Raw genomic sequence first — 25825 nt, 5'->3', positions numbered from 1 at the left:
TCGCAAATGCATATGATATCCAGCAACCCAGCAAGCCGAGCAGAATCACAATACTCAGAAAAGATATCCAACAACTTGAAAGAAGTTTCTCGAGGTCCTCAAAGCAAACATCAAAATGCCCAACCTCGACGGCCCCCAAGTCTGGTCCTTCATGGTCCGAACCGCCCAAATCTCAATCGCCCTCGCAGGAATCTCCCTCGTAACATCCTGTACCTCCCCTTCTCCCCTACCTCCCTACCCCCTGTCCTCTCACTAACCCCACCACCAGTCCACGAAGACACCCTGGACAACTACAACGCCTTCACCTCCCCCAACTACATCAACTTCCTCCTGGCCGTCTTCGTCTTCGGCGTCCTGGCTCCCCTCATCTCCCTTTTCATCCTCCTCGAAACACTATCCACCAACCGTCTCGGCGCGAGACAGAACCTTATCATCTTTATTTTCGAGATGGTGTTATGGGTCGCGTGGGTATTTACTGCGATTTCGATGCTGATGAGGTGTCTGGGGAAGAGTTGTTTTAAGGCTTATGCCGGGCCGTGTGTGTTGGCGTTCCCGATTTCGCTGTTGGGGTTTTTGGAATTGTGAGTGTAAACCTGACCGAGTGAGGAGAGAAGCGAGAGGGCTGACGACGTGGTGATGTTGTAGGGTTTTGACGAGTTATAGTGCGTATGAAAGTTTGCTGGGCTGGAGGATTGGTGATGCTGGGATGGAATGAGTGGCTGATTCGGGGTCAGCTACGTTGTGTGATGGTGGTGTATTATTAATTAGTGTTCTTGATGCGGATCATGCGAGACATCTTTCATGGTGTATGGGGGTCTGAGATATAATAATTGAGGTGTTCCATAAATTGGAAAAGAATGTCAATACTTTCATCTTGCTCAAGGCCAGCCATTGAAGTAATTTGATTCAATTGCAAGGATACTGAAATCTACTTGAATTGATGAATGATTCATGAATCATGATATTGCCCACACAGTCCATCTGGAAACTCCCCAACACCACAACAAGATATCTAGGTACTTAAAAACAAAGCTCCCCACCAGCAATAGACGCCCCAATCTGTAGATCCAGCAAATATCAAGAATCAAAAATGGGACCATACGCTGCTACACCTCTGCTCTCCATTGCATAAACAACCATCTTCGTAACTTTCGGGTTACTAACAACAAAAACCGCTTCGGCCTGAGACTCCTTCAGTAATTGCCACGTCAAACCAACCATATCCGGTCGTCCAAACTTCTTCGTATCCCAGATCACTGCCGCTGGGTCACATTCCTTTACATCATCACAAATCTCCTGCCCAAATGTTGCAAGCGGTTTTGGTGTCGACCACAAGACTCGGCAAGCGGGACGAGTCGAAGCATGCATTGAGAGGAGATTGAGACATGGTCCAATACCACTTCCGGTGGTAACGACAACCACACTTCGAAATGTCAAAGACATGTACAGCACTCCTCGTGTTGGTAGACCTCGGATCCAATAGTATGACTTCGGCTCAGCAATTGTCTTGGAAGTCCAGTCTCCGGCACGTGAGATGACAACGGAATTCGTACTTCCATTGACTGGCTTCGAGTCGATGAAGCATGCGAATGAATGCCACTCGCTGAGCGGACTGTCAGAGATACGAACAGTGTAGAAACCGCCTATGTTTGCCTTGAGATGCAGCCGCAAGGCGTGATCCGAGAGTTTTTCTGGTGTAGCCTCGAGCTTGCGAAGGCGTAGCCAGGGCACGATAGTATGAATCGTGTTGATTGACAACAACCAGAATGAGGGGAGATGAATGAGTACTTCGATGGTGGACTGTTTGGAGCCGGGAAGATCAGCCATGACCCGAGCTGTGAGTACTATCAAGGTCCAGAACGTGACGCTACACAGCCAGCCCCCAAAACGGTGCATTCGCTCAAACGTGTTGTGAGTTTTGCTGCGCATCTTTGGATGGGCGAAGATGACGATGCCAGAGAACAGAAGTAAGAGTACATATGTCAACGCGAGGATCGGGACGTCGCGAAGGCTGCCATTTTCGAAGCTGAGGGTCAAGAAGATGGCAAGACGGATGAACCACGCGGTAGAGCAGATCCCAGCACTTGTGTGGACACCTCCGAACTCAAAGACTTTTGTGAGAATGCGACGGAAACGCAATGGTGCACTCTTGGGGGTGGCAGCGAAGACATCAAACAGGATGTTGATAATGTAATCCTGTCGAATCGCGACGCAGAGGAAGAGGTTCGCTGAAGCGGCACTTGAGATGGCTTTGAAGTAGAACTTGGTATCTCGCGGTCGAATGTCAACTATTATCAGAGCGACGATGTTGGCAATCTATAAGAAGATCAGTAGTTACTTTTGATAGAGGTCTGGGAGCCTAGGAGCTCATTCGAAGAGTTGAAACATATTTGACGAGCAGCTCTGGAAGAGAATCCCAAACTCCTCAACCCTTAGGATGAATACGAAAAACTTTCACGTACAATGACAAATGTGAAGAGGCGTCGGTAGACCGTGAAAATGACGTGTCTCAGTTGACGAAAGGGCCTCTGGTCAAGTTTCTCTGCGGGAAGAACATGGGTAATTTGAAGAGGCGCCTTTTCAAGCTCAAGATCTGATGAAGAGCAGGTGGTAGTGGTGACGACGATCGTGCTCGTCGAACTCTTGTGGTCCTTCTCAGTTGCAAGGTCTGTTGAAGAAGACGTGGTGGTAGTAATTGTGCTTGTTGAAGCTTTGTGGTCCAAAGGTTGCATCGTAGGTTCAACTACGCTACCCTCGGTGATGCTTTCTGTAGACATCTTGAGATACCGAAGTAGGACGTTCGATAAGGGAGAGTAGGTTTTGATACACGACGTTGTGCGTTAAACACAGTTAAACTTAAGGTGAAATTTAAGGTGAACTCGTATGACTCGAGACGCGTCAAACATGCAACCCCACTAGACGGACTAGCCTATGGAGTGAAAGATTTCGTTTAGAACTCTGTGCCTTTTTCGTGCCCCTTTCGTGGCTTTTGGTGCCTTTATGCTGCATTTAAGTCTGACTCCAACATCACGTGAGACTGCTCTTTCCTTCACAGGCTGAGTGAGGTCATGTAGATAAGAACAAAGCATCATAGGCAGCTGAGGTCGATCAGATAACGTTTGAAGGAAGGAGCAATCTGATAAAGAAGGACACATGGCTAAGCAGCGAATTTTCGATGTACAGATACCTCGTATAGGAAAGATCCGCAACTGATAAGGCACGTATACCAAAGTATTATTCATAGGGGAAGGAAGAGGATTTACGAACTGCCCCCAATGATTCGTCTGAGTAAAGCATACAGCCCTCTCAAGTTTCAACTTCTCGGCGACGAAGGACCGATTGCGCATGCTGCATTGCCACATGGCTGCTAAGCAAATGCTGACGGGATCATAGGCGGGCCCGACCCGAACCGCTATAGGCCTAATTTACGATCAGAAGACTACCTAATTGAGCCCGCTTAGGTCATTATTATAATAGACAGAAGTATTGCAAGGTTATAGAAGTCAAAGAGCTGAAGGACGAGCAGATTTGAGAAGCAGATTTGAGGCGCAGGTTTGAAGAGCAGAATAATTGAGAGGGGTAACTATGATACAAGCAAAAATGACCTGATGTCGATGAAATCTTGTTATCTGAGTCAGTAGTCGCGACCTACCGCATTGAGATTAGACATAAATTTAGATGTGGTTGATATAGGCGAGGCGCACGGGATGAGGTTTTGATCATACGACGTTGAATCCGCCTCGGCACTTGCAGCTAGAAAACGGCATTGCCGTTTAGCACATGCTTGGCAATGAAGATCCGACTAGACAGGAATGTACTGGATAACAGTGCTACATAATCGGGAAGGTGTATTAGAAGTACAGAGTTCGGTGGTATTTGAAAGTCACTGTTGATGTCCGACTTCTATCCTCCCGCTAGATTGCGATATACTAGAAAGGGAGAGAAGCATCTGAAACACGACGGACGACCTTCTAGTTTAGTTCACCGGGGTAGCCTCACTGCGAATGGCCTTCTTCTCATCAAATTCGCCAGGCTGCAGCGCTGGGCTATCAAGATCGCTGTCTCGAGATGTATGCAGAGAGAGTTCAGAGGGGTTTCGTGCTGCACTTCGTCTGTCTCGCCAAAGAAGAAGCTGAATCGTCGCCGTAACTCCGACTTAAGCCGAAAATCTCCGTCAGCATACCATTCCCAAAGTCTCTAAACAGCTGGAGAACACTTACCCAGTAGGACTTGCAGGATGATAGACCAGAGATAGCCTTTCTTAGCAGCTGGGAAGTCTGTCGTCTTCCACACAAAATTGGGTGCCTAGGACAAATCAGCGTTGATCGAGGTCGAGAAGATAAGGGAAAGCTTACGACAGCTTGCACGACGTATGCGAGGTCGTTGCCCATTGCTACAAGGAGAGCTCTCTTCTCTGTGTCGGCCGAGCAAATTTCATTGATCCAGCTCAAAATAAGCGGACCTGCGCCCATCTGTATGTGAACTTGAGTCAGCAGCCACGTCTTCGGGATGAGTGAGAAAAGTAGACTTACACCGAGTTGACTGAGCCAATAGACTATCATGCGGCCATGAATATCGGAGTAGAGGGGCATCTGCCGCATTACGATACTGAACACGAGCTATGCAGCAGAGGACTGTTCAGCAGGTGGCCCACAGAATGCACGAGGATATCAGAACTCACGGTCATGACCGCTCCTGCATAGATGAAAGGGTATCTTGCTCCGCGAAGAGGTCCATCAGAAAGCCATGCCCAGACGAAAGCCATAACAATGAAGATACCAGTCGTCGGAAGCGGTAGATCGTTGATTTGTGCTACCGTGAAAGTCCTACCTGGAACAGGAGCAGGCTTTTTGTTGAAACTCTTCAGCCAATATCCCATAGCAGGTTGTGGACTACCATTGTTCCAGACGACATATAGCAACGGAAGGAGGTACGTGTGCCAGCTTAGCAAGATCCTCTTAGCCTTAGCCTTGGTCCAAGGCTCAGTGCCGGCTCGTCCAATGGCCTTCATCCGACTGACAGAGAGCTCATGCTCCGTCTCCGTTATCCACCACGTCTTCTTGCCGCTCTGTGGTAGATTAGGGAAGAACAAGAAACCGGCAACGGCCAGAGGCAGAGTGATGATGCCGTCGATAATGAAGAGCCATCTCCAACCAGAATGCCCATCCACGCCATCCAGATTGGTGTAAGCTGCTGCTTGCAGGAATCCGCTGAATAGTGTGCCCATAGAGCCTGCCAGCCAGAAGATCATTGCACGTTTGCCAATCTCCTGCGGGGTATACCATGATCCAAGGAGATAGTGGATGCCAGGATAGAAACCGGATCTGTATAGATGTCAGTTTGATAATTAGTAGCTCACCAGTGAAACTTACTCAAAAAGGCCAACAAGGAAGCGTAATGCGTAAAGCGCTTGGTAGGACTTCACCGTCGATGTGCAGATTGTAGCCAATCCCCAGCCCACTTCGAGCGCAGGTATAACCCAGCGTGGAGACACTCGGGTCAGCAGCAAATTTGATGGGATCTGCCCAATAACATATCCAACTGTATAAATGGATGTGCTAGTTACGAGCTGGTTGCCATACATCGACAGGTCTTCCTCCATACCGCTAAGGAAGGCATTATTAACATTTGACAGGTCGATGTTCTTGAGAAAGTAACCAATCTGAGGTGGAATATGTCAGTCAGGTGATTATATCTCGAAGAACTGCCCGGTCACTGACCGATGCAAATGTCAGCACGAAAGCGTCCAGCTTGAACAAAAGCCAACGTTGGTTTTTGGGCAGTTCCCAGGTGTCCCAAATGTAACCTTTCCATGTGTGAATGGGCTTCACGATCAGCTGCTCTCGAGAGTCACTGGGTCCAACCTCCGTATCCAGGCTGTAGGGATTCATCTCCTCCTTGGTGTTTCCCATGGTAAATTGTTGTTTGGCTGCACGGATACGGGGATTGGGTTTTGACAGCCGCAGACATGTTTATACCCCCGACAACAAAATATATCCTCATTGCCACCGGTAATCACGTCAATTGACTAGTCAATTGCGAACCCCGCTTTCCTTGCCATCAGGTCCACCACATGGTGCGTCGAATGTTCTTAAAACCTTGAAGTTGTGGTTTTGTCCAATTGTTTATGGAAGCCAATCATTGCCCCGCTTGTCCCGCTTGACGCAATTCTGCGCAACAATTCGTCTACTTTCCTCGATAAGATCGATAAGAAACGAACAATGGCGGGAGACAAATTCAATCAAATGTGATGAAGGAAGACGCGAATTGAGGTTTGCGCTGCTCTTATGGATATTTGCCTCAACCATGGAATTCGCCTTTGACATTCGATTCCAGATTCTCTGCAAAAGAAGAGGCTCATTGCCGGCAAAGATCAAGAAACACCCCACACTGAGCCGATGATAATTGTTCGTCAACCAGGATGTCCACATCCTAGCTTGCACGTCGGTCAATCCGAGTCGTCCTGAAAAGCTACATAGCTCTTGGCAAGTCTTCAAAGACGGCAGACTTCGAAAAGCAATAACTTCGGTTCAGGAAGCAGAACCTAGACTTCGGACCCAAAGCTTTGGTTTAGCAGACAGTACTTCAAACTGGCGGAATTGACAGAGTATTGTGATCCCAGTTGGGAGTTTGTTTGGTATCAGCTGGCTCGATTTTCAAGGATCTGCATGACGAATTACCCTTATCTATTGCGCGATAGAGTAGCTGCTTGCCAACTTTGTTGGACCAACAGCCATTTCACACCATTGCGTCCAGAACATCGTACGGCTCGGAGCTCTCGGTCTGAATACTTGAGTGAGGCTTGAAGTGAGAGATGGGTTGTGGTGGAAGAGTTACGAGGCTTCAGCATTAGTTATCAGCCGCCGTCCACTTCTTGCATCTGGTGGGACTCCCAAAGAGTACGTACTATGAATGTTGAGATGTACGGGCTTTTCCCACACGTCGCCCCTTACATCCTCTGCATCCTCAACATGCTGCCTACCAATGCCCATTTCACTTGATGGTTAGAAAATATGCGTCAGGATCTGTCCGTCTGTAGGACACATTCGAGGTCCGTCTAACAACAACTCGACAGATAGGAAACTTGCATAGCTAGGAAAGCTGAAATCCAAAGCTGAAAATAATGCATGAAAATAAGTATTTAGATGAGACTCAGGATAATAAGAGATTAAGTTCGTCTTGATATATAGATACTCTCACTCCAGGCTTCTAGAGGAGTTACGTATGCACAGTAGCAGGCAATTTCTCTGCGACCGTGTTGTGTTCTGCCTGCTGCATGTAAGACTGGTGTGACAGAACAAACTGCGTGAATCAACAGAACATTTGTCCGCACATCTGATTCCGAGGAACCGATAATGATGCCTTGAGAGTTGTTCCGCTTCAGCTCTTCCAATGCCTCGAGAGCCATAGGGTCAGCGTGAAACTCTATTTGAACCTCCAAGATCTGATCTGTCATGTGACAATTGATATGCAAATTGGAGTGCGATAAACAACAAACAACGCCAATGCAACACAACAAAACCTTTAGACAGCGACATAATTTAGGTGCAGCAGACAAGCGTCATGCAATGAAGGAAGTCTCAAGTGAGGATTTAATGCAGTCCTGTGAATCACGTGTATATCACAAGTGTGAGAGACAACGGAACTCCACGGCCGAAAAGTATGACGGCGAAGGTGCACGTTGCCGTCATGTGAAATTGTCCAGGTAGAAAGAGGAAAGATGAAGATAACATTGGATGTTTCCATTCAAATGGAGAATGCAGCTGTCATTGGCAAACAAACGGGGATGCTTGTAGATGAGGGAACGTACATATCACCGAATTGATTCTAGATAGTAGTCTAGGGATATATAGCTAGCTCCATTCTCAAAGGGCGTCTTCAGCTCTCATGGTAGAGTCTTGAATCAGTATCCACAGACATGACGGCAGAGAAGAATGCTAGCTTGGTTGCTCTGCCCAAGCAAATGCGGTGATGTGGTGGTCATTGTGGTCTCCAAGCAGGTATTGAAAATTGAATAAGTTCGACTGATCTGACTTAATATGAATGGAAAGGGCAGCTCAGGTAGAAGGAGACAATTGGAGCTGCTGCTCTTCGTTGAGATAGAGATGTTTGCTTTTAAATTAAGTCATGACAGACCTGAAGAGGACTAGCGGTCAAGGCGGTCCTTGACCGCTCGGGTCGAACTGCCGCACAAAGCTAGACGCACTTTGCGGCATTTATAAATTTAAATAAGCAAATCCCTTTCATTAACAGGGCAGTTAGATCAGTGGTAGTATCGCTCGCTTTGCATGCGAGAGGTCGTGGGTTCAATCCCCACACTGTCCAAGGCGGTGCTTCAAGCCTCCTCCACGGGTGCTTGAAAGGTTCTTTTTCGCTTTTTTGGCCCTTTCTTGAGAGTCTCTACTAATCTTGCTTTAATAACCTAGCCGTGAGTCTGTCTTGTAAACGAAAAGGTTACAAAATCTTTTCTTTTGGGAGAACTTTCAAAATAGTGCAGATGATAAACGAGGCAAGGAGGTGAAAGCTTGGGACAATTCCTGGGACTACAGAAAGGAGAACTCGTATTAAATCTATATACTCGTGCATTTAACTCGACTACAGGAAAATCTTTTTGGTACATTCTTGATCTTTTTTGCATGTCCTCACCTAGCGAAGCGAGCGGGGTGGGTGGGGCGCTGGCGTCCTGGATAACTAAACACTTATAGATTAAGACAAGCCTATTGTACATATTATAATCGAAGATAAAATTGAAGACAATATCTTATGATGCTTAAGCATGGAGATCATAAGATTTTGGTTGTGTTGTGCTCCAAGCTGATTCCTCATTTTGATCAGAAGGTGAGGCGATGAGCAGTGCCTGAGCAGAGCGGCGATGCTGACTGACCGTGTTAGAAGCGAACTAGAAGAAATGTCCTCTGAGATTATCGATATAATCTCAGTGGAATCTGGATCTCTCCAAAGTTTACTTCCGTCTTTGGACTGAAGCAGTCGCTGCTCTAATCTGAGCACGCTGTTAAGTCAGCTGGGTCATACTCAGGGGGATCCTCTTCCGGCTCCCTAAACGCCACGGCTGTATTCGTGATTCGTTTCTGTCGCCGTTCCTCCCTAATCTGCTCCTGCTTCTCAAGTGACCATGTTTTTGCAATATGCTTGTTCCGAGGCCTCTTCTCCTTAGGCTTTCTAACTCCAGGCAAAGGTGTCATTGCTATAGATCGAAGAGATAATACTCTCGATACCTGCTCATCTCCAACCATTAACGTCCTAAGTCTCTGCTGCTCATAACCTTTGATTGCCAAGAGGATTAAGGCCCGCAAAGTGAAATTTGCATCATTTCCAGCATTGTGAAGTTTAGCGCTTGACTTGGGGCATTCGAGCTCTCCCAGAAGTCGTCCTAGTGTAGAACGATCCATTTCTAACTCGAAACTTAGATTGGCAGTGTCTAAGATACCTATCACTGAGGTTTGGAAATCGAATCCAAGAGAGCTTAATGCGGTAAGCCCCCCAAAACCGTGCCCAACCAAAACGATATTCCGGTCGCGACGAACAACCTTATTGATGCATTCTAGCATTTTGCTTGGAAGGAATTTTTCTGACGTACCCCAAAGAAATTTCTTAGCAGATTCGGCATAATATAAATCTGATCCAGTGATAAAGTTGTAAGTTTCTAACTTAGATGCGCTTGGAATAGTGGGTTCAGGTCTCGAGTATCAAGGATAGAGATGCCTGTTGGAGTGTCTGAACATGAGCTGAAATTATTCACGATATATCCAGCTCTTTCAAAGTCTATGGCGATGTATAATGGGTCTAGGGGGAGCAGAAGAGAAGCTGCTGTAATTGTTGAAGGCCACCTTTCTTTATCGCTTGAGGTTGCATATCCATGATTAGAGAATGATGCTGGAATACAAGCAAAGCATTGCGAGTTGTTTCGATTCTGAGGTGCCGACTTAGTTCAAATTCAAATTATTTATACTGATTCGTCGTTACCTGATAATTAGTTAGCATGTGTGCTATAAGCAACGAAAGAAAAAAGCTTCGTTCACTTTAAACAGTAGAAATTGAAATTCGTCCAAGTCGTCAAGCGAAAGCTAGCGCATTTCTGACCCAAAAATCATCGTAATTCCGCTCTCGGCCCAAAGAAAACTGCCGGATTGGACGCTAAGGCACGAGAGCTTCTCGGACAATTCTCCGCGATCTCACTTCCCTCAACAACAACATAATGATTTTGAGACAAGGAGTTCTGCCTCTGGGCCTCCTATTGCTACTCACTCCTCAAGTCTCAGCATCGTATGGCGATCGCCTTCCGGAATTCCGACATTGTGTAGATGTATGATCTCCGTCTTTCCATCCAACATTTCTAATCATCGCAGGTCTGCAAGCAAGAGAACTGCGCCAGCGGCCATGCAACTGCGATCCGTATGCAAACCTCGTCCCAATCCCATACCCTCACTAACTCTCCAGCTCTCCTCCATCGAGCCCTCCTCTGGGACTGTCCTGCAGAATGCGATTACACCTGCCAGCACATAATCACGGACCAACGCGTCGCAGCTTCTGAGCCCATCGTCCAATTCCACGGAAAATGGCCCTTCTACCGCTTCATGGGCATGCAAGAACCATTCTCCGTCTTCTTCTCCCTCCTGAACTTCCTCGCACACCAAAACGGCCTCTCGAAAATCACATCCAGCATACCCGCTTCTTACCCTCTGCGAAAATACTACGTAATGCTGGCATATTTTGGGATGGCAAGCTGGGTCTTCAGCATGATCTTTCATACGAGGGATTTTAGGGTTACAGAGCAATTGGACTATTTTGCTGCGGGAGCGAGTGTGCTGTATGGGTTGTACTACACGCCCATCCGAGTCTTTCGGATGGACCAGGGAGGGGCGAGGAGGAAATCGGTTCTGCGCGCCTGGACGGGATTATGTATCGGGATGTTCGCAGCACATGTCACCTACCTGAAGTGGTACGCCTGGGACTATGGCTACAATATGGCTGCGAACGTCGTGGCAGGCGTGGTACAGAATGCGATGTGGAGTTGGTTCAGTTATCAAAAATATCAAAAGTCTGGGAGAGCATGGGCGACCTGGCCTGGATTGGTGGTCGCATGGATTTTGGTTGCGATGAGTTTGGAGCTGCTGGATTTCCCGCCTTGGTGGGGATGTTTGGATGCCCATAGCTTGTGGCATCTAGGGACTGTGGCCCCAACGATGATATTTTATAAGTGAGTGGTGTTTTCTCGTTAATTGTACAACGCTTATCCAGTGTTCTAGTTTCCTGCTCAAAGATGCGCAAGACGATATGGCGGGACAGAGGCTGAAGGCTTGAGTTGTCCGACACAGAGGACACAAAAAACATAATGTTAATGGTCGACACGGATATCAATATGGTGATAAACATCGAAGACATCGTTCACAATACCCTCTCATCCCCTAATGCTAATTGAAGCGATTCGAATCGTAATTCGAAAACATCCTATCCATCCCAATTGTATTCGCCGCATCTGCAAGCTCCCGATAAAAATTACCTCTCAATTTCTAACCCCTTCTTCCCCACATATGTCACTCCCTAAACAACTAACTCGTCACGTCTCAAATTCCCTCATCCCCTCTCCTGAATCTTTTGTTGCACATCTCACCGCGAGGAGTATCCTATTCCAGCCAAGCACCTCATCCATAAATAAAAATGCCGCACAGCCGCATCGGATTTCCATCACAAATAATATCCACCTTTCCCATTTCCCATCAAAGCAAAGTGACGTTTTTGTTGAACGTCGCATCGCATTCAACTGCCAGTTTGGGCGCGTGAGCTGAGATGGGATGAAATGGTGTGACTTTGCGTTGTACTATCTTGGATTCAAGCTTAGGCTATCGCTGTCACGCTGGTTGGGATGGGGTGACTTGTTTGGGCTCTGGATTGAGTTGGAGAAATGATATGGGATGCAAAAGGGATATATCAGATGGGAAGGAAAAGGAAGTTTGTTATAGATCGTATTGCGAGTTTGCAAGGGATTGCCCGTTTGAGCGAGGTGGTTTTTCTGTGGCGATATTGGATTTGAATCTTCATTCTGCATTTGCTTTATTAAAATCTTCGATGCAATAGATTTTCTTAAGGTCCATGGCGGCTCAATTTGAGAATCATGCAAGTGCAGAATTAATCTCATAGTTAATACCTGCATCCTCTTCCTTCACAAGAGCCTCAAGCATCAACCTTCACCTCCAACGCACTCTCTCTTCCCATCACACTCACCCCCGAACCTCAATAATTCCCCAATCCCTAAACACCCTCAGGCAACCCCTCAAACAAACCAAGCACATGCCTATAAACCTGAATAACCTCCCCCAACCACCGACTCCACGCCCCCACCGTCCCCAACCCCCTCGCCTGGCTCCTCTCCAAACTATCCCATATATCAGCAATAGCACATCTCTGCTCCGGCTTGATCATCGGGTATCCATCTAGCACGCTGCTCACGGCGATCCGGAAGTACGGGTAGTGCACCGGTTTGCAGAGAGTCCGCGTGAGCGCGTCGATGGCGATGGCTTTTTCGTTGCGTCGGTACACGCGGATGATGTCGAGGAAGCGTTTCTTGTAGCGGGTTATCTGAGCGTGGGGCGATTCGTCGGGGCGGCGGTCGAGGATTGGGAAGGGGAGGGGGGGTTGGTTGGTCGTGGTGGATGGTGGGTTGGAGAAGGTCGGAGTGGGATTTTGCTGGTCCATGATGGATAATGAGACTGGAGAGGTGGATTAGGACCTGTAAGCTGAGGTGGATTGAGAAGACTTACTGACGCGGATTGTTTGGTGTCGAAGAATTGTGTTTGTTGTTGGAGGCCTGAGGTTGGAGAGACTGGGCTCTCGCTCTCGATCTCGATCTTGTATAGAGTCGGAAAGTCTTCTTTCGCTACCTAGGTAACTTCAAGCTTTCATTCACCGTTTTAACTTCAATTTCAAGCACTAGTCTCTCTCACGTCGCCCGAGAGCAGCAACAAGCTAACGCAAGTTCTGACATCCCCTCCAGCAAGACTAGTACACAACAGTATTACATTTGACCATTACTTACACACTCACGTACATCCTATACTCACCCCTCTGCTCTGAAAACCTCTCACTCCCTCTCAAAAATAAGTATACTCAGCCTCGTACCCCGGGACAAAATTATGCGGACAAGCAACAGCCGGCAAATAAGCATCAACAGTAACATTCTGCATAGCAAAATAATGCTGTCGTATCGTGCCAATCTGAGTGTTGTTCTTCGCCGTATTAAGAGGATTGCCATACTGGAGCGCGAGACCATCACTATGATTCACGTATCTCTGTTCTGATCGTTAGTCCGAGGCATGGGAAAGGGAAAGAGCATCACCTCACATTACAATCTGGAACATCATGTCCAAACAAACTCCAAAACATACTCCCTGCCACCACCGGCTTCGTCTCATTTTGCCTCGCTAGAATAGTGTCATAAAAGCTCTGTAAGGAATCACCACCGCTCAAACCCGTCCATTCGATTTCTCCGGCGAGATAAACTCGATCCGCGCTCTCCACTTGGTTGATATCGGCGGTGAGTTTGGTGTTGTTGAGGGGATAGAAATGATCGCTGAAAATATCGATTTCGGAGACGGCGAAGTGGGTGGTGTTTATTCCGTAGGTGCCGTCTATGCAGAGTTTGTTGGGTCCTGGTGATTTTAGTCTATAACCGGGTGTGGTTTGAAGATTGAGGGGAATTCATTGTCTGGAAGTGAAGTCGGACACGCCCAGAGACCGAGGATTTGAAAGGAAGAGACTAACCGAGAGTCTTGATCAACTGGCAAATCTCCCTCGTCCACTTGACGGGTACATTCTTATCCCCAAAGACAATCCCGCCCAGCTCATTCCCGGTCTCATAGCCAATAATCGTAGGATCATCAGCATAGGAAACTCCAGTATACGAATTCACGTGTGTCATAAGATGCGTAATGTAATCTTTGAATGAGGCAATGATAGTATCATTTGTGTAGAATTGGAGAGTATCCGGTGGGAGCTTGGCGTTATTGGTCCCGCTGATATTGAGTCCTGCCCAACGAAGGAAGTTGAATTTCCCGCCATGGTAGTAATCCTATTCACGTCAGTAACTCACGTCCAGTATGTCAGAATTCGAGAAGAAACCCACATAATTATCCGTCAACGGAGCAAAGATCCTCAATCCATGCTGTCGGGCTTGAAAAACGGACCAATCCATAGTATCAAACGCTGCTTCGTTGTAATTCCCTGGACTTGGTAACAAGCTCAATGGATTCCCGGTACTGACGCCCAGAGTTTGACTTCTGATAAGTTTGGCTCCCATTGTGACCAACGTCGCCATAACCTCAGTGATTCGACCTTTGGTCGGATAGCTCGCTCTGGTCGGTGCATAGAATGGTTGTCCAGCTGGAGGAGTAACATTTTCGTCCAAGCCAAGCCAGTAAACATTTGCTCCACTTGCTGTCCACTGATCGCCCAATAGTCGAAGGGAAGTCCCGTCTCTGTAGACGTAGGAGTTTCTAGCGATGTTTGCTTCGTTCGGTTCTAAGAAACTTTGCAGAATTTGAGGCGTCAATGGTCCTCCTTGAGGGAACATTGAGCTGAGCATTGGGGCAAAACTTTGAAGTTTGGTTGTCCATGCTGAAGGAGATGGGCTTGTTGCTGCCAAGGAACAGAAGCCGAGAAACAGGAACTTTATAATCGTCATAATGACCCTTGGAAATGCAACAACCGAAGAATGAAACAGTAGGAAACGAGCAAGCTGGGGGACATGAAGTCTTTTTAACCTCATCACAGATATATACTTTACCAAATGAAGTCATGGTCTTAATTCCCTTGTCTTTTCCTCCATAATGAAAGAACCTCCCCACGCGGGGAACACTTCAACGGAAAAACTTTTGCCATAAAAACAAATGAACTAATCCCAACTGTCATGAGGGGATCCGCACTAACGGGTCCAGCTTCCAGACGAGGAAAAGGTTATATGCAGATTCGCTGCATTTGCAAGTATCAGATCTCGGCAAACTCAGCCGACTGGTTGAAATTATTATTCTTTGCGGCTGTAAAGGGTAGAATGGGGCCGATAGCTATAGAATTCGTGTTATTGTTGCGTTCCGTTGCACCAGTTGAGACGGAGGGAGGGCTTCCGTGTGCTGGAAAGGGAAAGGCATCGACGATCGAGAGCATCGAGACTAGCGATGCACATTGACGGTCGGGACGAGGAAGACTTCATCATGGAAGGTTGCAATTGTCCCGACTTACTATGGAGCAAGAATGGAAGGGAGAGAGCAAGTTGATGTGCAAGCAAATGACAAACATTGAAGAAGGCTGACCAATCCTTTCTCGGAACAACGTTCTTCCCATTCCGGCGGGGCAATAAAGCTCTGGATGTCTGACTCAAAGCTCAAGCTCAGCAACAACATCCACGATGTTCACCGGCATAGTAGAAACAATAGGAGGTCTGTAGTATCCCTCACCTCTGCCATCACCTCCACTAACTCCGTCACAGTGGTCTCCGAACTCAACCACCAATCCGAAGATGGTGGCACCACCCTCACCATCTCGAACGCTTCCTCTATTCTCTCAGACTGCACACTCGGCGACAGCATCAGCATAAATGGCACCTGCCTCACCGTAACCTGGTTCGACAAGACCTCCTTCAAAGTCGGCGTCGCGCCCGAAACCCTCCGCCGCACAAACCTCGGTTCCCTAAAGAAACACAGCAATGTCAACCTGGAACGAGCTGTGTCGGCTAGTACACGCATGGGTGGGCATTTTGTGCAAGGACACGTCGATACGGTCGCCATGATACTGAAGATTGAGCCGGATGGAAATGCGTTGACGTTTCGGTTCAGGCCGAAGGATAGGGCGGTGTTGAGGTATATTGTGGAGAAGGGGTATGTGACGTTGGATGGGGCGAGTTTGACGATTACGAAGGTTGATGATGCGGGGTGGTGGTGGGAGGTTATGTTAATTAGTTATACGCAGGAGAAGGTTATTATTGCGAGCAAGAAGGTCGGGGATGAGGTTAATGTCGAGGTGGATCAGATTGGGAAGTATGTGGAGAAGGCGGTTGAGGGGTATTTTGCCAAGGGGAGTGGTGGCGAGCCAGCGATTTTGGAGAAGATGGTGGATAGGATGGTTGAAAGGAGGTTGCAGGCTACAAAGTGACGAATAAATGATGCTACATAATCAACTATGAAGTTGGAAGCTCAAGACAAAATACATATGGTACGTAGCCATAACTTTCTGGGAATTTCAGGTCAGATCAACGATGTTTGCCTAGCGATTCTGTCCTCCCATGGTTTCATTACTTGGTCGGAGACCTATCAACATTTTCCGTCCTATTGACGTTCAGATTGGCTTCGGCGTGGGCTTAGATGCCTGTATTCGCTTCAGCAGCTGGAATGGTGGCTATGTCGATGTTGCTTTTGGAAATCGTATTAGTTACGCGAGAGAAGAGTACGGTATGCTCTTAGAAGATGAGTCTGTTATCCTTACTGTTTTGCAATGTTGATGGGGCTATGAGAAAAGATACGCTGGGTGATGGATGGTTCAGTGAGGAAGGAGGGGTTGATAGAGAAGTAAGAGAAAGGGAAGTTGCTTTAGGACGCGGTTAAGAAGGTGAGTAGTATTTTGGAAGTATCTAGCATGTAGAGATCATCTATTCCAGGTCCTTGAGCGGAGAATAACATTACGCTAAAAATATTACACAATATTCACAAAGTCTAAACGCCCAATATATTCCGCAAACCTCTAGCTCCCATTCCCACCCGGCCCATATGCCGCTGGTACCGTCGGCCACTTATCAATCCCATCCAAAATGGCAATCCCCATCCCGCCCGTCAAATGCGGATTAATATGACAATGCAACAAAAACGCCCCCGGATTCTGCACAAAATACCGCACAACCATCCACGTACTACTCGTCGCGATAGGCAGCGTATAGAACCCATCTCTATACGCTGGATTCTCGAGATTGAAATTCCCGGGTATGGCTTTCATCGCTTCAGCTGTGGTTGAGTACGGGAATTCGCCCGTGCCGTACCCGATGATGAAGGCTTTGTTCGAGTGCTTGTGGATGGGGTGGCGGGGCTGGAGACCGCCGGAGATGGAGGCCGTGAGGATGAGGTCGACCCAGGTGTTGTTCTTGGTGGTTATAGCGAGGGGAGTGTTGGCTAGGGTGTTGGGGTTCCAGAGGAGGGGGGTGATGTCTTCGAGACTGTCGTTGAAGGGCGTGTTGTCGTTGATGGACCATTGCCAGGCGGCGCCGGTGCGGTTTAGGAGCAGGAGGTAGGTTTGGTCGACAGTTTGGGAGGGGGTGATAGAGGGGAAGGGGACGGTGTTTAGGTCGTTCAGGAAGGTTACATTAGATGCTGTGCCGGTCCCGGCATAGTTGATTGATGGATGGGGTGTATTGATGTTTTTGCCCCCGATGTAATGGAAGACTGCTTGACCGTAGATTTTCTGGTTGAGGCCGTCGCCAGCTACACGAAGTATGTAGTTTTGGGATGGCTGAGACAGTTGCACCATGACGGCATAACGACTACCGTGGGAGAAAGTGATGGCCTGGGAGTGTAAGCAATGAACTTTGCTCGCGGAACGAAGACTTACATCCACTTTTTGAGGTTCCACGTAACGACCATCAACAGCGTATAGCCACATTGGGTGGTCATCGATCGAGACAACCATCTCTTGAATACTGGCAGTACTAATGAAGTTCAAGCTGACCCAGCCGTTGTGTGGATCCACCTCAATTGTAGCGCCCGCCGAGGTTGTGGCATTGCAGCCAGAGAAGACTCCTGGTGGCACTGCACTCAAGTTATGAGGATACGATGTCTGGGCAAGGTTGTTTGTGAGAGGAAGACATCCTTTGTCGGTAAGGTTCTGTCCCATGAGCAATGGCGTAATGGTTGGTGGAACCAAACTCATGAGGAAGGGCACACCAGGGCAATTGACGTTTCCTTTGCCATTGATCAGAATCGAATCTCCACACCTAAAATCGAATTAGCTGCAGGATTGGCGAACAGTTCTGAAGGCTCCTTACAGAGGATCAATGCCGGCAGCAATGCTGACATCATGTAACTCTTGACTAGTGAAGTGACTCCAATCGGAGAGCATCACGATTTGAGGGTTGTTCACTTGTTCGTTGAGTTGACGAAGTGTATTGGAATCATTTGAAATCATCGTGAAAGGAGTTGGAGTGCCGCTCTTGGGTCTGTCAAGGTCAGTAAGAAACAAGCATTTGGAAATGCGGGCTACGAACTGAATATGGATAGCGCCAAAGAGCCCATCTTCCAGTTGTCCTTGTGTGTGACCATGATACCAATACGTGCCATATTGAGTAGCGGTCCATTTGTAAGTGAAAGTGTTTCCAGGTTGGATGTGTGTTTGAGAAAGTCCAGGAACACCATCTAAGGAAGATTAGCAGAGTGTTGCAGTACCGAAGTGAATTGATTTATTTACCTGACCAAGGAGTGTTGTATTGCCTAGAGTAAGTCAGTAATGGCGAAGTTATGTTCAAGAAGGTGGTTCTTACTCAACGCCATGAAAGTGGATTGTTGTTCCGTATGGCAATTGGTTGGTCACAACAAATTCTACATTATCTCCCTCGTTGATATTCAACGCTGGCCCAGGAAATTGACCATTTATAAGTATCATGTCTCGTTCGAATCCATCTGGAGCACCCTTCTCCCATGTCAACTTGACAGGGAAGACAACCGTTGCGCCCAAGGCAAAAGTGGCTAAGTCTGCCAAAAGGCTGAGACAAAGAAAAGAGCTCCTCATTTCGACGAGCCAAGAAAAATATAACAATTGGAAGATGAGAAAGAATGAGCAGATATAAGCAGAACGATCCACCTCGAGTGTCAGGTACTTTTGTACTTATAGTCAAAGAAAGGCTTGGCATTCGCACCGGCTTGACCAGTAATTCTAACATCGTCAGACCGACGGGAAATTCGAAGTGAGGCTGAACCGCCGCTAAAGCGAGACGACTTGATATTATCTCCATCCGGAATCTGGGGATATGGACTTAAAATTAAGAATCGGAATTTTCAGACGAATCGGGGATTGAAATGAAGCCTATTGGGGTTTTCTCTGGACATTTGTCTCACCTAATCTTACTGAATTGGGATAATTCGCGACGTTTGGGGAGAAGGATCAACTAGATCAGCATCCCTAACCCTACACAAACTATGCCCATAACACTTGTACTTAGCAGTAGCAGTACCACGTAAATCTGACGTGTTTCGCGGCGCCAGCACCATAGGCGCGATGCTTACCAGGCGGCGCTTCACGCTACCGAAGCTACCGAAGCTACCGACAACTATGTCGATTGGTGTTTGTATCCGACAATAAGTCAATCCTTCCCGTTTCTTGACTCGTTCTCGAACAATATGTCAAGGATTACTCGCTGTCATCACGGCGCAATCCCTGAACTTTGAAAGATGGGACGAGATTGGAGAGAAGAGGAAATGCAGCGAGTGGTTCAGGAGACGCCCCCAGGAACGAAGTTTGTCCGTGCCGTGACGCTAGTGCAGCCGAGGCGGTGGTGGCTTAGTTAAATTCCTTGTCGTGGCTTGAATCAATTTATTTTCGGTCTTCGACGGTTGATTCTTTGCTCAATTATCATTACCCTCATGTTTCCTTCTTCAAGAAAGTCTTTCTCGATCCAATCTTAATGGAGATCATTTTGTATGCGCCTTTTACAAGAAATTGTCTTGGTATGCCTTGCTGGATTTTGAGTAGGTCACGTGGCAGCTCCCCGCAGATCTCCCCTGCAGTCAGATCTGGAGGTGCATGAGCTGTGCAGCTTCGAACATTTATCCGAAAGCGAGATCTTCATGGCGTCACTCATTGTCGGTGGAGGAGAACTTCTGGATGACCACGACCGCCAACGATGAGCTGCCTCGGACACCTGTTGTTATACTGTCATGGTACGTTGTGATATATGACGCTGAGTCAAGTGGCATCTTCAATTCGGTCTTTCTGAAGGATGAGGCTCGAACTAAGAAAATTGTCCAACATGAGCCCCGTGCATCTGGTATTCGTTGTCCTCCTCTTGGCCGTAGTGCCTGCTCTCACATCAGATCCTCCCGTCGTGGACCTTGGCTATGCACTCCATCAAGCAACAGTATCATCTGTAAGCGGGTCAGAGCCATCTTTTCCACTTTTTGCTTACTCTGCAGGAAAACTCTTCTTACCTGACATTTCCAAACATTAGATATGCGGCCCCTCCATTGGGATCTTTGAGGTTCTCAGTCCCGCATCCGCCCTTGTATAACCGATCAGCGGGTATACAAAACGGCGCATATGGCAAGATTTGCCCGCAAGGTACCCCGATATGGTCCAATGCAACTCTGGCAACTAGCCCACCTGGACCGACTGAGAGTGAAGATTGCCTCTTTCTGGATGTCACGGTATCAAAGACTACCTTCGAAAAAGGTGGTGCAGCTGTCATTATTTGGCTTCATGGTGGAGGGTATATCATGAGAAGCAAAGCAGTTGGTGGTAGTCCAATTGGTATTCTTGATCGAAGTGCAGAGCATGCTGAAGGCGCCGTCTTTGTTGCGGTTAATTATAGGGTATGTCTACTACCTATAACATAGTAGGACCTCATGATAACACTTCCCAGCTTGGTGCTTTTGGTTGGATGAGTGGACCACTCTTCCAGGAGAGTGGCACTCCAAATGCCGGACTTTTAGACCAAAGAAGGGCATTTGAGTGGGTGCAAAAGTATATCCATCTTTTCGGAGGAGATCGAAATAGTGTGACTGTGATGGGCGAGTCTGCAGGAGCGGGTAGTATCCTGCATCACATCACTGCATATGGTGGGAGACAAGGCCCTGGAAAATTGCCATTTCAGCAAGCTATTGTCCAAAGCCCATCTATTCACAACCCAACCAAGTCGCCTGTACTGGAAGATCAGCTGACACGAAGTTTCCTCGACGCTGCGGGCGTGGTGACACTCAATGAAGCAAAGACTCTTTCATCTGAAGTGCTGCAGATGGCGAACAAGGAGGTTATTGCTAGTTCTGCCTTCGGACTGTATAAATTCCGTAAGAACCACCTCCTGCGATCAAGGATAATCATCTAAAGTAATACTCGCAGAGCCCACGGTCGACGGTGATTACATCACAGATATCCTTGGAATCTCACTCCTTCGCGGAGAATTCGACCCCACCATTTCTGTCATCTCAGCTCACAATTCTAACGAAGGATTCGTCTACACTGACCCATCAGCTACCAACTCGTCCGCACTTGAGACCTACCTTAGAATATTATTCCCCTTAATCAAATCAGAAATTCTGACCTACATATCAACCGTCCTCTACCCCGCCATCTACGATGGTTCTCAACCCTACACAACCCCGTTCTCCCGCCTCGACCTTCTGATTTCCGAGATGATGATAGGTTGTAACTCGAGATTCATCAGTACCGCGAAAGGAAATCAGTCATGGAATTACATGTTCTCGGTTCCGCCAGGTCATCATGGCGCTGATGTCCCGTATACGTTTTTCGATGGGACTTTCAATGATCCTGTGACTAACGCAACGGTGGCCGAGATGATGCAGCGGTTTTTGGTTGCTTTTGTAAGTGGTGGGGATCCGAATGCATTTCTTGGAGCAGATGGCTTGGAGGGGTTCCCGAGGTATGGAGAAGAAGCGAGGGTGTTGAATTTCAATGAAAGTTTCGTGGATGTTAGGGAGGATACTATGAAGAATTCTAGGTGAGTACATCTTGGTTGAGAGGATTGTTCTGGAAGGGGTACGCTAATTTTGTGTTTTTTTCTGTAGGTGTGACTGGTGGCAACTTGGCCTGTATTTATAGTTGTCCTGGACTCGATATTCTAGAAGTTGGCGTCCTTCCGCTGTATAATTCTCGTTCAGTTGGGATTGTACCTGTGATAGTGAAATGTGTAAGTAGTATTCTCGGGCGAACAATAATCCAGTTGTTCAAAGGGAGATCATGGTCTTTCCACATCCTGCTCGAATTCGATACTCGACAAAACTGTGTACCACTTTCTCCTTAGACTTTCTCCAACGTACTCTCCATCTATGAAATTCCTAGCCGATTTTGGCACTCGAGAACACCAAAATGTCCTTACTAACTCCAACATTGCACACTACTACAAAGTTTGTTTCTAATTAGACTTCAGTTCTGATTTATCAAGAAGTTCTTCTACGTTCTCATTAAAAATATTAAGTATAAACTTAATTTAGTATGCGCAATACTTTACATTTTGTGAATTTAAGCCCTGTCGCAAAATCGGCCACGAATTTCACCGATGGAGAGAACGTACCCGAGCGAAACTCTTTGTCCTCGACTACAATCGCTTATTCTCGTCACGACTCGAGAATAGGCAACTCTGTTTCCAGTCCCTATATCAAGCCCTACCTCTCTTCCTTCTTGCCTCTCAAATCCATCATTCATCATTCACAACAACATTCCATCACAGAACACAAATACACAGCCAGAATGGCGAAAGCCGGCCCCTCCAAACCGAAGACTCGGTCCCAAACGGCCTCCTACAAGTTGCCAGCAACTTTCGATCCCACCGACTTCGCCAAACTCAAAGTCGCTGGTCTCAAAGCTCGTCTCGACAAGCAGAAGATCTTCTTCCATCCCGGCGCGAACAAGCCAGAGCTACAAGCTACTTATGTGCTCTGCCTTATGGGTGTGTTTGTTCCGAACAAGAGAGGAGATGCGGCGTTGGTGGAGAAGGTTGCGGGGTGGTGTAAGATGCGTGTTGAGGCGCTGCATGATGAGCTCGAGGATCGGAAACTGGTGAAGGGCGCTAATAGATGGGAGTGTATTGGGGTTCTAGTTGCGCATGAGTAAGTCTTCTTTCCTTACCTCCTTCTTGGCTCATGAAGGGTGAGCTAATGAATGATAGGATGAAAGATATTGGTAGCGAAGAGGGTAGTGAATATGAGGAGCCACCGAAGAAGAAAACCAAGTTTACTCTGAGAGGCAGAGGAAAGGGAAAGAAGGAGATGGATGTTGAGGAGTCTCCGGATGAGAATGTCAAGAAGAGCAAAACGAAGAAGAAAAGAAAGCAGAAGAAGGCGGTGGTCGAGGATGAGTCTTCCGATGAGGATGCAAGAGAGACCAAACGCAAGGACAAACTCAAGAAGCGACTGCCCGTCGTCGTCGAAGAGTCCTCCGAAGAGGAACTGCCAAGTGCCAAAGCGAACGGCAAGGGAAAGGAGACGGAACTCGATAAGCCAGCAGAGCAGTCCACCTCGAAGGGCACAGGCAAAGAAATTGCTACACCAGACTCCTTGGCACAAGATGGACAACCGGAGTCTTCTACTGCCATTGAGAAACCCTTCAAGCATCCGACTCCGGCTGTCATGAACCTACTCATCAGCACCATCTTCGCCGACTTGGCAAAGCCAGAGACCATCCTCATCACAGCCTATCCTGGAATCCCATGCAAGACAAAAGACGAAGTCGTGAATCACTTCAACACCTTCCAAGCCTTCCAAACGCAAGACGCACTCTCAAAGATTCTCGACAAGCCAAGTTCAGATGCTGACACACTTCTTTCATGGATCGCATCGAATTATGGCGCTGATATCATTCCTGCGGAAGGAGACTTGAAGATCCCTGGATTCGCTAATGAGGTCACGCAGTTCATTATTGCCAAGCCTCGCGCCGACCTCGAGGAGCTCTGGAAGAAGGAGTACAGAAAAGACAAGGAGACCTCGATCTTGTTGTTCCATGGTTCTAGTTATGTCAATCTACAGTCCATCTTGCGTCGGGGTTTCTTGCAATCCGTCGATACTGGCCATGGAGTCGGCGTCTTCGTAGCAGCATGCCCAACGATGTCCAACGGCTACGCAACCTCTGGTAGCAACGGATATACCCACCTCGAGAATGGAACGATCGCAACGGCGAGTCCTGTCGCTCGTGGAAGCGGATGGAAAATGGATCCCTTTGCATCCCGGAGACTCATGCTGGGTTGTGAGGCAACTGGTAAAGGGCGGCCACAAGCCACTGGTGCTCAAGAAGTCCACGTCATTACCAACATGAAGTCTGTCATGGCAAGATATATCTTTCTGATACCAGAGTCTCAACATGTCGTCATACCCACAAGAGCTCAGGTCGGACCAACAATGATCACAGCATTCGACAAAATCCGCGATGGTCTGGAGGACGAAGCGTGAGTGAACAATGACAGATGGAGGAAGAGGCTTACGTAATTCCATAGACCCAATGAAATTTCTCCCAAACTCCTGCCAGCACTCAAGAAGAAAACGACTCCTGACTTCAAAGCCATGAACCTCATCCTCTCCTCAGTCTTCTCAGACATCAGCTTGCATGGAAAACCAAAAGACTGTCCTTTCAAAACATCAAACGACGTTCTGGCAGCCTTTGAGCACATACCGTCTTTCACGTCTCAAAAAGAGCTCGAGCAAATTCTGGGTGATACATCGAATCCTGCTCATGGTGTGCTGACTTGGATTCGTGATAGATATTGAGACACTATCATTCCGGCTACCGAAGAACTTACAATTCCGGGTTTTGGTCCTTTAATTCAGCAGTTTGTCCTAGTGGGACATGATGCTGAACGGCAGAGATTGTGGAAACGATGCTTCAAAATCGACTCTGAAAAGTCAATGATGCTCTTCCACGGCACTGGACTCCAGAACTTGCAGTCCATCCTACGCATTGGCTTCAAGGCAGCTGGGGACACTAGATACGGCCCAGGACTCTTCATGGGTCTAGAGCTTGAGACCTCGCTCGGCTATGTTGGCGATCGCAAACCGTTATTACAACCATGGAAATCTGATACTTATCATAAGCGCTTTGGTTTGTTGTTCGGATGTGAGGTCACTGACAACGGGCTACCTCTGGTGCATGACTACCAAGACCAAGATGACAACGCCGTCGTCATCAATAGACTTAGAGCTATTGTTCCCCGATACCTCTTCTTGGTTCCATTAGGAGCCGAATATTGGACAACGGTCCAGCAGACACGTATGCCTCCAAGAAATGAGGTCAACGACCCAATGATGAAAGCTTTTGAGAAGATCCGAGCTCTTATCAAAGAGAAGTCAGCAGGAAGCTCAGGATGATTGCGGGTGACTGATGCTCATATCCCGAATACTGGAGTCTCTACATACAAGAGGTATGTGGGTAGATGATTGCTTGCCTTTCTCTGGTATTGCAACTGCTGAAGTCATAGCTCTGTCAAGTGGCTGGGAGATATATCCAGATGCGAAAGGACGCCTCCATCTGAACAGTACATATGCACTGTCATGATCAATCCTTAAATTTATTTATTGATAAGAAGATGCTAGGCATAGTTAATTCCAGACATCTTCTCCCACCATTCCACACATGATCAGTCATTGTGCTTGCTAGTCTGTACTTGCCACAAGTGAAACATCATTCGTAAATCACGTTCTCTTGTGTTTGAATTCTAATTCTTCTGTCCTTGGTCTATATGGTAGATTTGCGCTTGCTCAATCGCCGAGGGCTCGAGCAGCTGATTGAGATGAAGTCATGTGGCTAGAGTGTAAAGTTTAGTTATGCTGCTGAGCATCGTACATTGTAATTCTCAGCTGGGAGTCTCCATAGGGAACTGAGGCTGCATTGATTTCGTTTTGCCCGTTACCGTTCCGCTCCTCAGATGTCAAACTGCATAGTCTTTTTGCAAAGATCACAACTAGAAATATCCTGCAACTCTTAAGAACCATGCGAGCGAAGCGAATGTCCGTTTTGGGGAAGGCTTTCCTTTGCGTGAGCACTGATTGACACTATCATTCGTTACATTACGTATCACCGGGAATTAGATATGGATGGCTTCGTATCGCGCATCTTGAAA

General features: G+C 47.5%; 10 protein-coding genes and 1 non-coding gene across 11 annotated transcripts; 6 read left to right on the top strand and 5 right to left on the bottom strand.

The window, feature by feature from the left end:
• Window positions 1-115: 115 nt before the first annotated feature.
• LY89DRAFT_742408 (uncharacterized protein) lies at window positions 116-585 on the top strand (the record flags this gene model as incomplete). Its single annotated transcript, XM_018220821.1, has 2 exons — window positions 116-209; window positions 269-585. The coding sequence occupies 2 exons, from the start codon at window positions 116-118 to the stop codon at window positions 583-585; spliced, it is 411 nt and encodes a 136-aa protein (XP_018062469.1).
• Window positions 586-1077: 492 nt separating this feature from the next.
• LY89DRAFT_600331 (uncharacterized protein) lies at window positions 1078-2732 on the bottom strand (the record flags this gene model as incomplete). Its single annotated transcript, XM_018210153.1, has 2 exons — window positions 1078-2316; window positions 2463-2732. The coding sequence occupies 2 exons, from the start codon at window positions 2730-2732 to the stop codon at window positions 1078-1080; spliced, it is 1509 nt and encodes a 502-aa protein (XP_018062468.1).
• A 1334-nt stretch (window positions 2733-4066) lies between these two features.
• LY89DRAFT_561489 (allantoate permease) lies at window positions 4067-5912 on the bottom strand (the record flags this gene model as incomplete). Its single annotated transcript, XM_018208464.1, has 7 exons — window positions 4067-4155; window positions 4221-4305; window positions 4356-4472; window positions 4533-4619; window positions 4682-5324; window positions 5373-5662; window positions 5721-5912. Coding segments are annotated over 7 exons (1503 nt in total), but the record flags the coding sequence as incomplete, so codon positions are not given.
• Window positions 5913-8252: 2340 nt separating this feature from the next.
• On the top strand, window positions 8253-8325 carry LY89DRAFT_t84. The gene has a single exon. It is a non-coding gene; the product is annotated as a tRNA-Ala (tRNA).
• Window positions 8326-8862: 537 nt separating this feature from the next.
• Window positions 8863-10048, bottom strand: LY89DRAFT_349939 (uncharacterized protein). The gene is made up of 3 exons (XM_018206912.1): window positions 9985-10048; window positions 9599-9931; window positions 8863-9548 (listed from the first exon to the last, which is right to left on the bottom strand). Exons 2-3 carry the CDS (start codon window positions 9626-9628, stop codon window positions 8997-8999), a joined length of 582 nt encoding a protein of 193 aa, XP_018062466.1. The 5' UTR covers window positions 9629-9931; window positions 9985-10048; the 3' UTR covers window positions 8863-8996.
• Window positions 10049-10191: 143 nt separating this feature from the next.
• Window positions 10192-11452, top strand: LY89DRAFT_691385 (Per1-like protein). Its single transcript, XM_018216306.1, has 4 exons — window positions 10192-10324; window positions 10368-10413; window positions 10459-11218; window positions 11268-11452. The coding sequence occupies exons 1-4, from the start codon at window positions 10217-10219 to the stop codon at window positions 11320-11322; spliced, it is 969 nt and encodes a 322-aa protein (XP_018062465.1). The 5' UTR covers window positions 10192-10216; the 3' UTR covers window positions 11323-11452.
• Window positions 11453-13031: 1579 nt separating this feature from the next.
• LY89DRAFT_349946 (glycoside hydrolase) lies at window positions 13032-14891 on the bottom strand. Its single transcript, XM_018206913.1, has 4 exons — window positions 14141-14891; window positions 13780-14086; window positions 13360-13667; window positions 13032-13312 (listed from the first exon to the last, which is right to left on the bottom strand). The coding sequence occupies exons 1-4, from the start codon at window positions 14780-14782 to the stop codon at window positions 13298-13300; spliced, it is 1272 nt and encodes a 423-aa protein (XP_018062464.1). The 5' UTR covers window positions 14783-14891; the 3' UTR covers window positions 13032-13297.
• A 209-nt stretch (window positions 14892-15100) lies between these two features.
• LY89DRAFT_349863 (Lumazine-binding protein) lies at window positions 15101-16454 on the top strand. The gene is made up of 2 exons (XM_018206911.1): window positions 15101-15449; window positions 15500-16454. Exons 1-2 carry the CDS (start codon window positions 15419-15421, stop codon window positions 16159-16161), a joined length of 693 nt encoding a protein of 230 aa, XP_018062463.1. The 5' UTR covers window positions 15101-15418; the 3' UTR covers window positions 16162-16454.
• A 269-nt stretch (window positions 16455-16723) lies between these two features.
• LY89DRAFT_659825 (laccase TilA) lies at window positions 16724-19097 on the bottom strand. Its single transcript, XM_018212529.1, has 6 exons — window positions 18530-19097; window positions 18457-18479; window positions 18257-18404; window positions 18038-18208; window positions 17605-17986; window positions 16724-17559 (listed from the first exon to the last, which is right to left on the bottom strand). Exons 1-6 carry the CDS (start codon window positions 18775-18777, stop codon window positions 16747-16749), a joined length of 1785 nt encoding a protein of 594 aa, XP_018062462.1. The 5' UTR covers window positions 18778-19097; the 3' UTR covers window positions 16724-16746.
• A 502-nt stretch (window positions 19098-19599) lies between these two features.
• Window positions 19600-21925, top strand: LY89DRAFT_691377 (alpha/beta-hydrolase). The gene is made up of 5 exons (XM_018216305.1): window positions 19600-20131; window positions 20178-20573; window positions 20624-21047; window positions 21100-21718; window positions 21786-21925. Exons 1-5 carry the CDS (start codon window positions 20015-20017, stop codon window positions 21817-21819), a joined length of 1590 nt encoding a protein of 529 aa, XP_018062461.1. The 5' UTR covers window positions 19600-20014; the 3' UTR covers window positions 21820-21925.
• Window positions 21926-22467: 542 nt separating this feature from the next.
• On the top strand, window positions 22468-25073 carry LY89DRAFT_742398 (uncharacterized protein; the record flags this gene model as incomplete). The annotated part of the gene is made up of 4 exons (XM_018220820.1): window positions 22468-22826; window positions 22886-24157; window positions 24206-24444; window positions 24550-25073. 4 exons carry the CDS (start codon window positions 22468-22470, stop codon window positions 25071-25073), a joined length of 2394 nt encoding a protein of 797 aa, XP_018062460.1.
• Window positions 25074-25825: the final 752 nt, after the last annotated feature.

The sequence above is a fragment of the Mollisia scopiformis genome (assembly GCF_001500285.1).
Source record: "Mollisia scopiformis unplaced genomic scaffold LY89scaffold_34, whole genome shotgun sequence".
Classification (NCBI taxonomy): domain Eukaryota; kingdom Fungi; phylum Ascomycota; class Leotiomycetes; order Helotiales; family Mollisiaceae; genus Mollisia; species Mollisia scopiformis.
The sequence above is the reverse complement of the archived record's forward strand: the minus strand, read 5'-3'. Positions and strand labels throughout refer to the sequence as shown.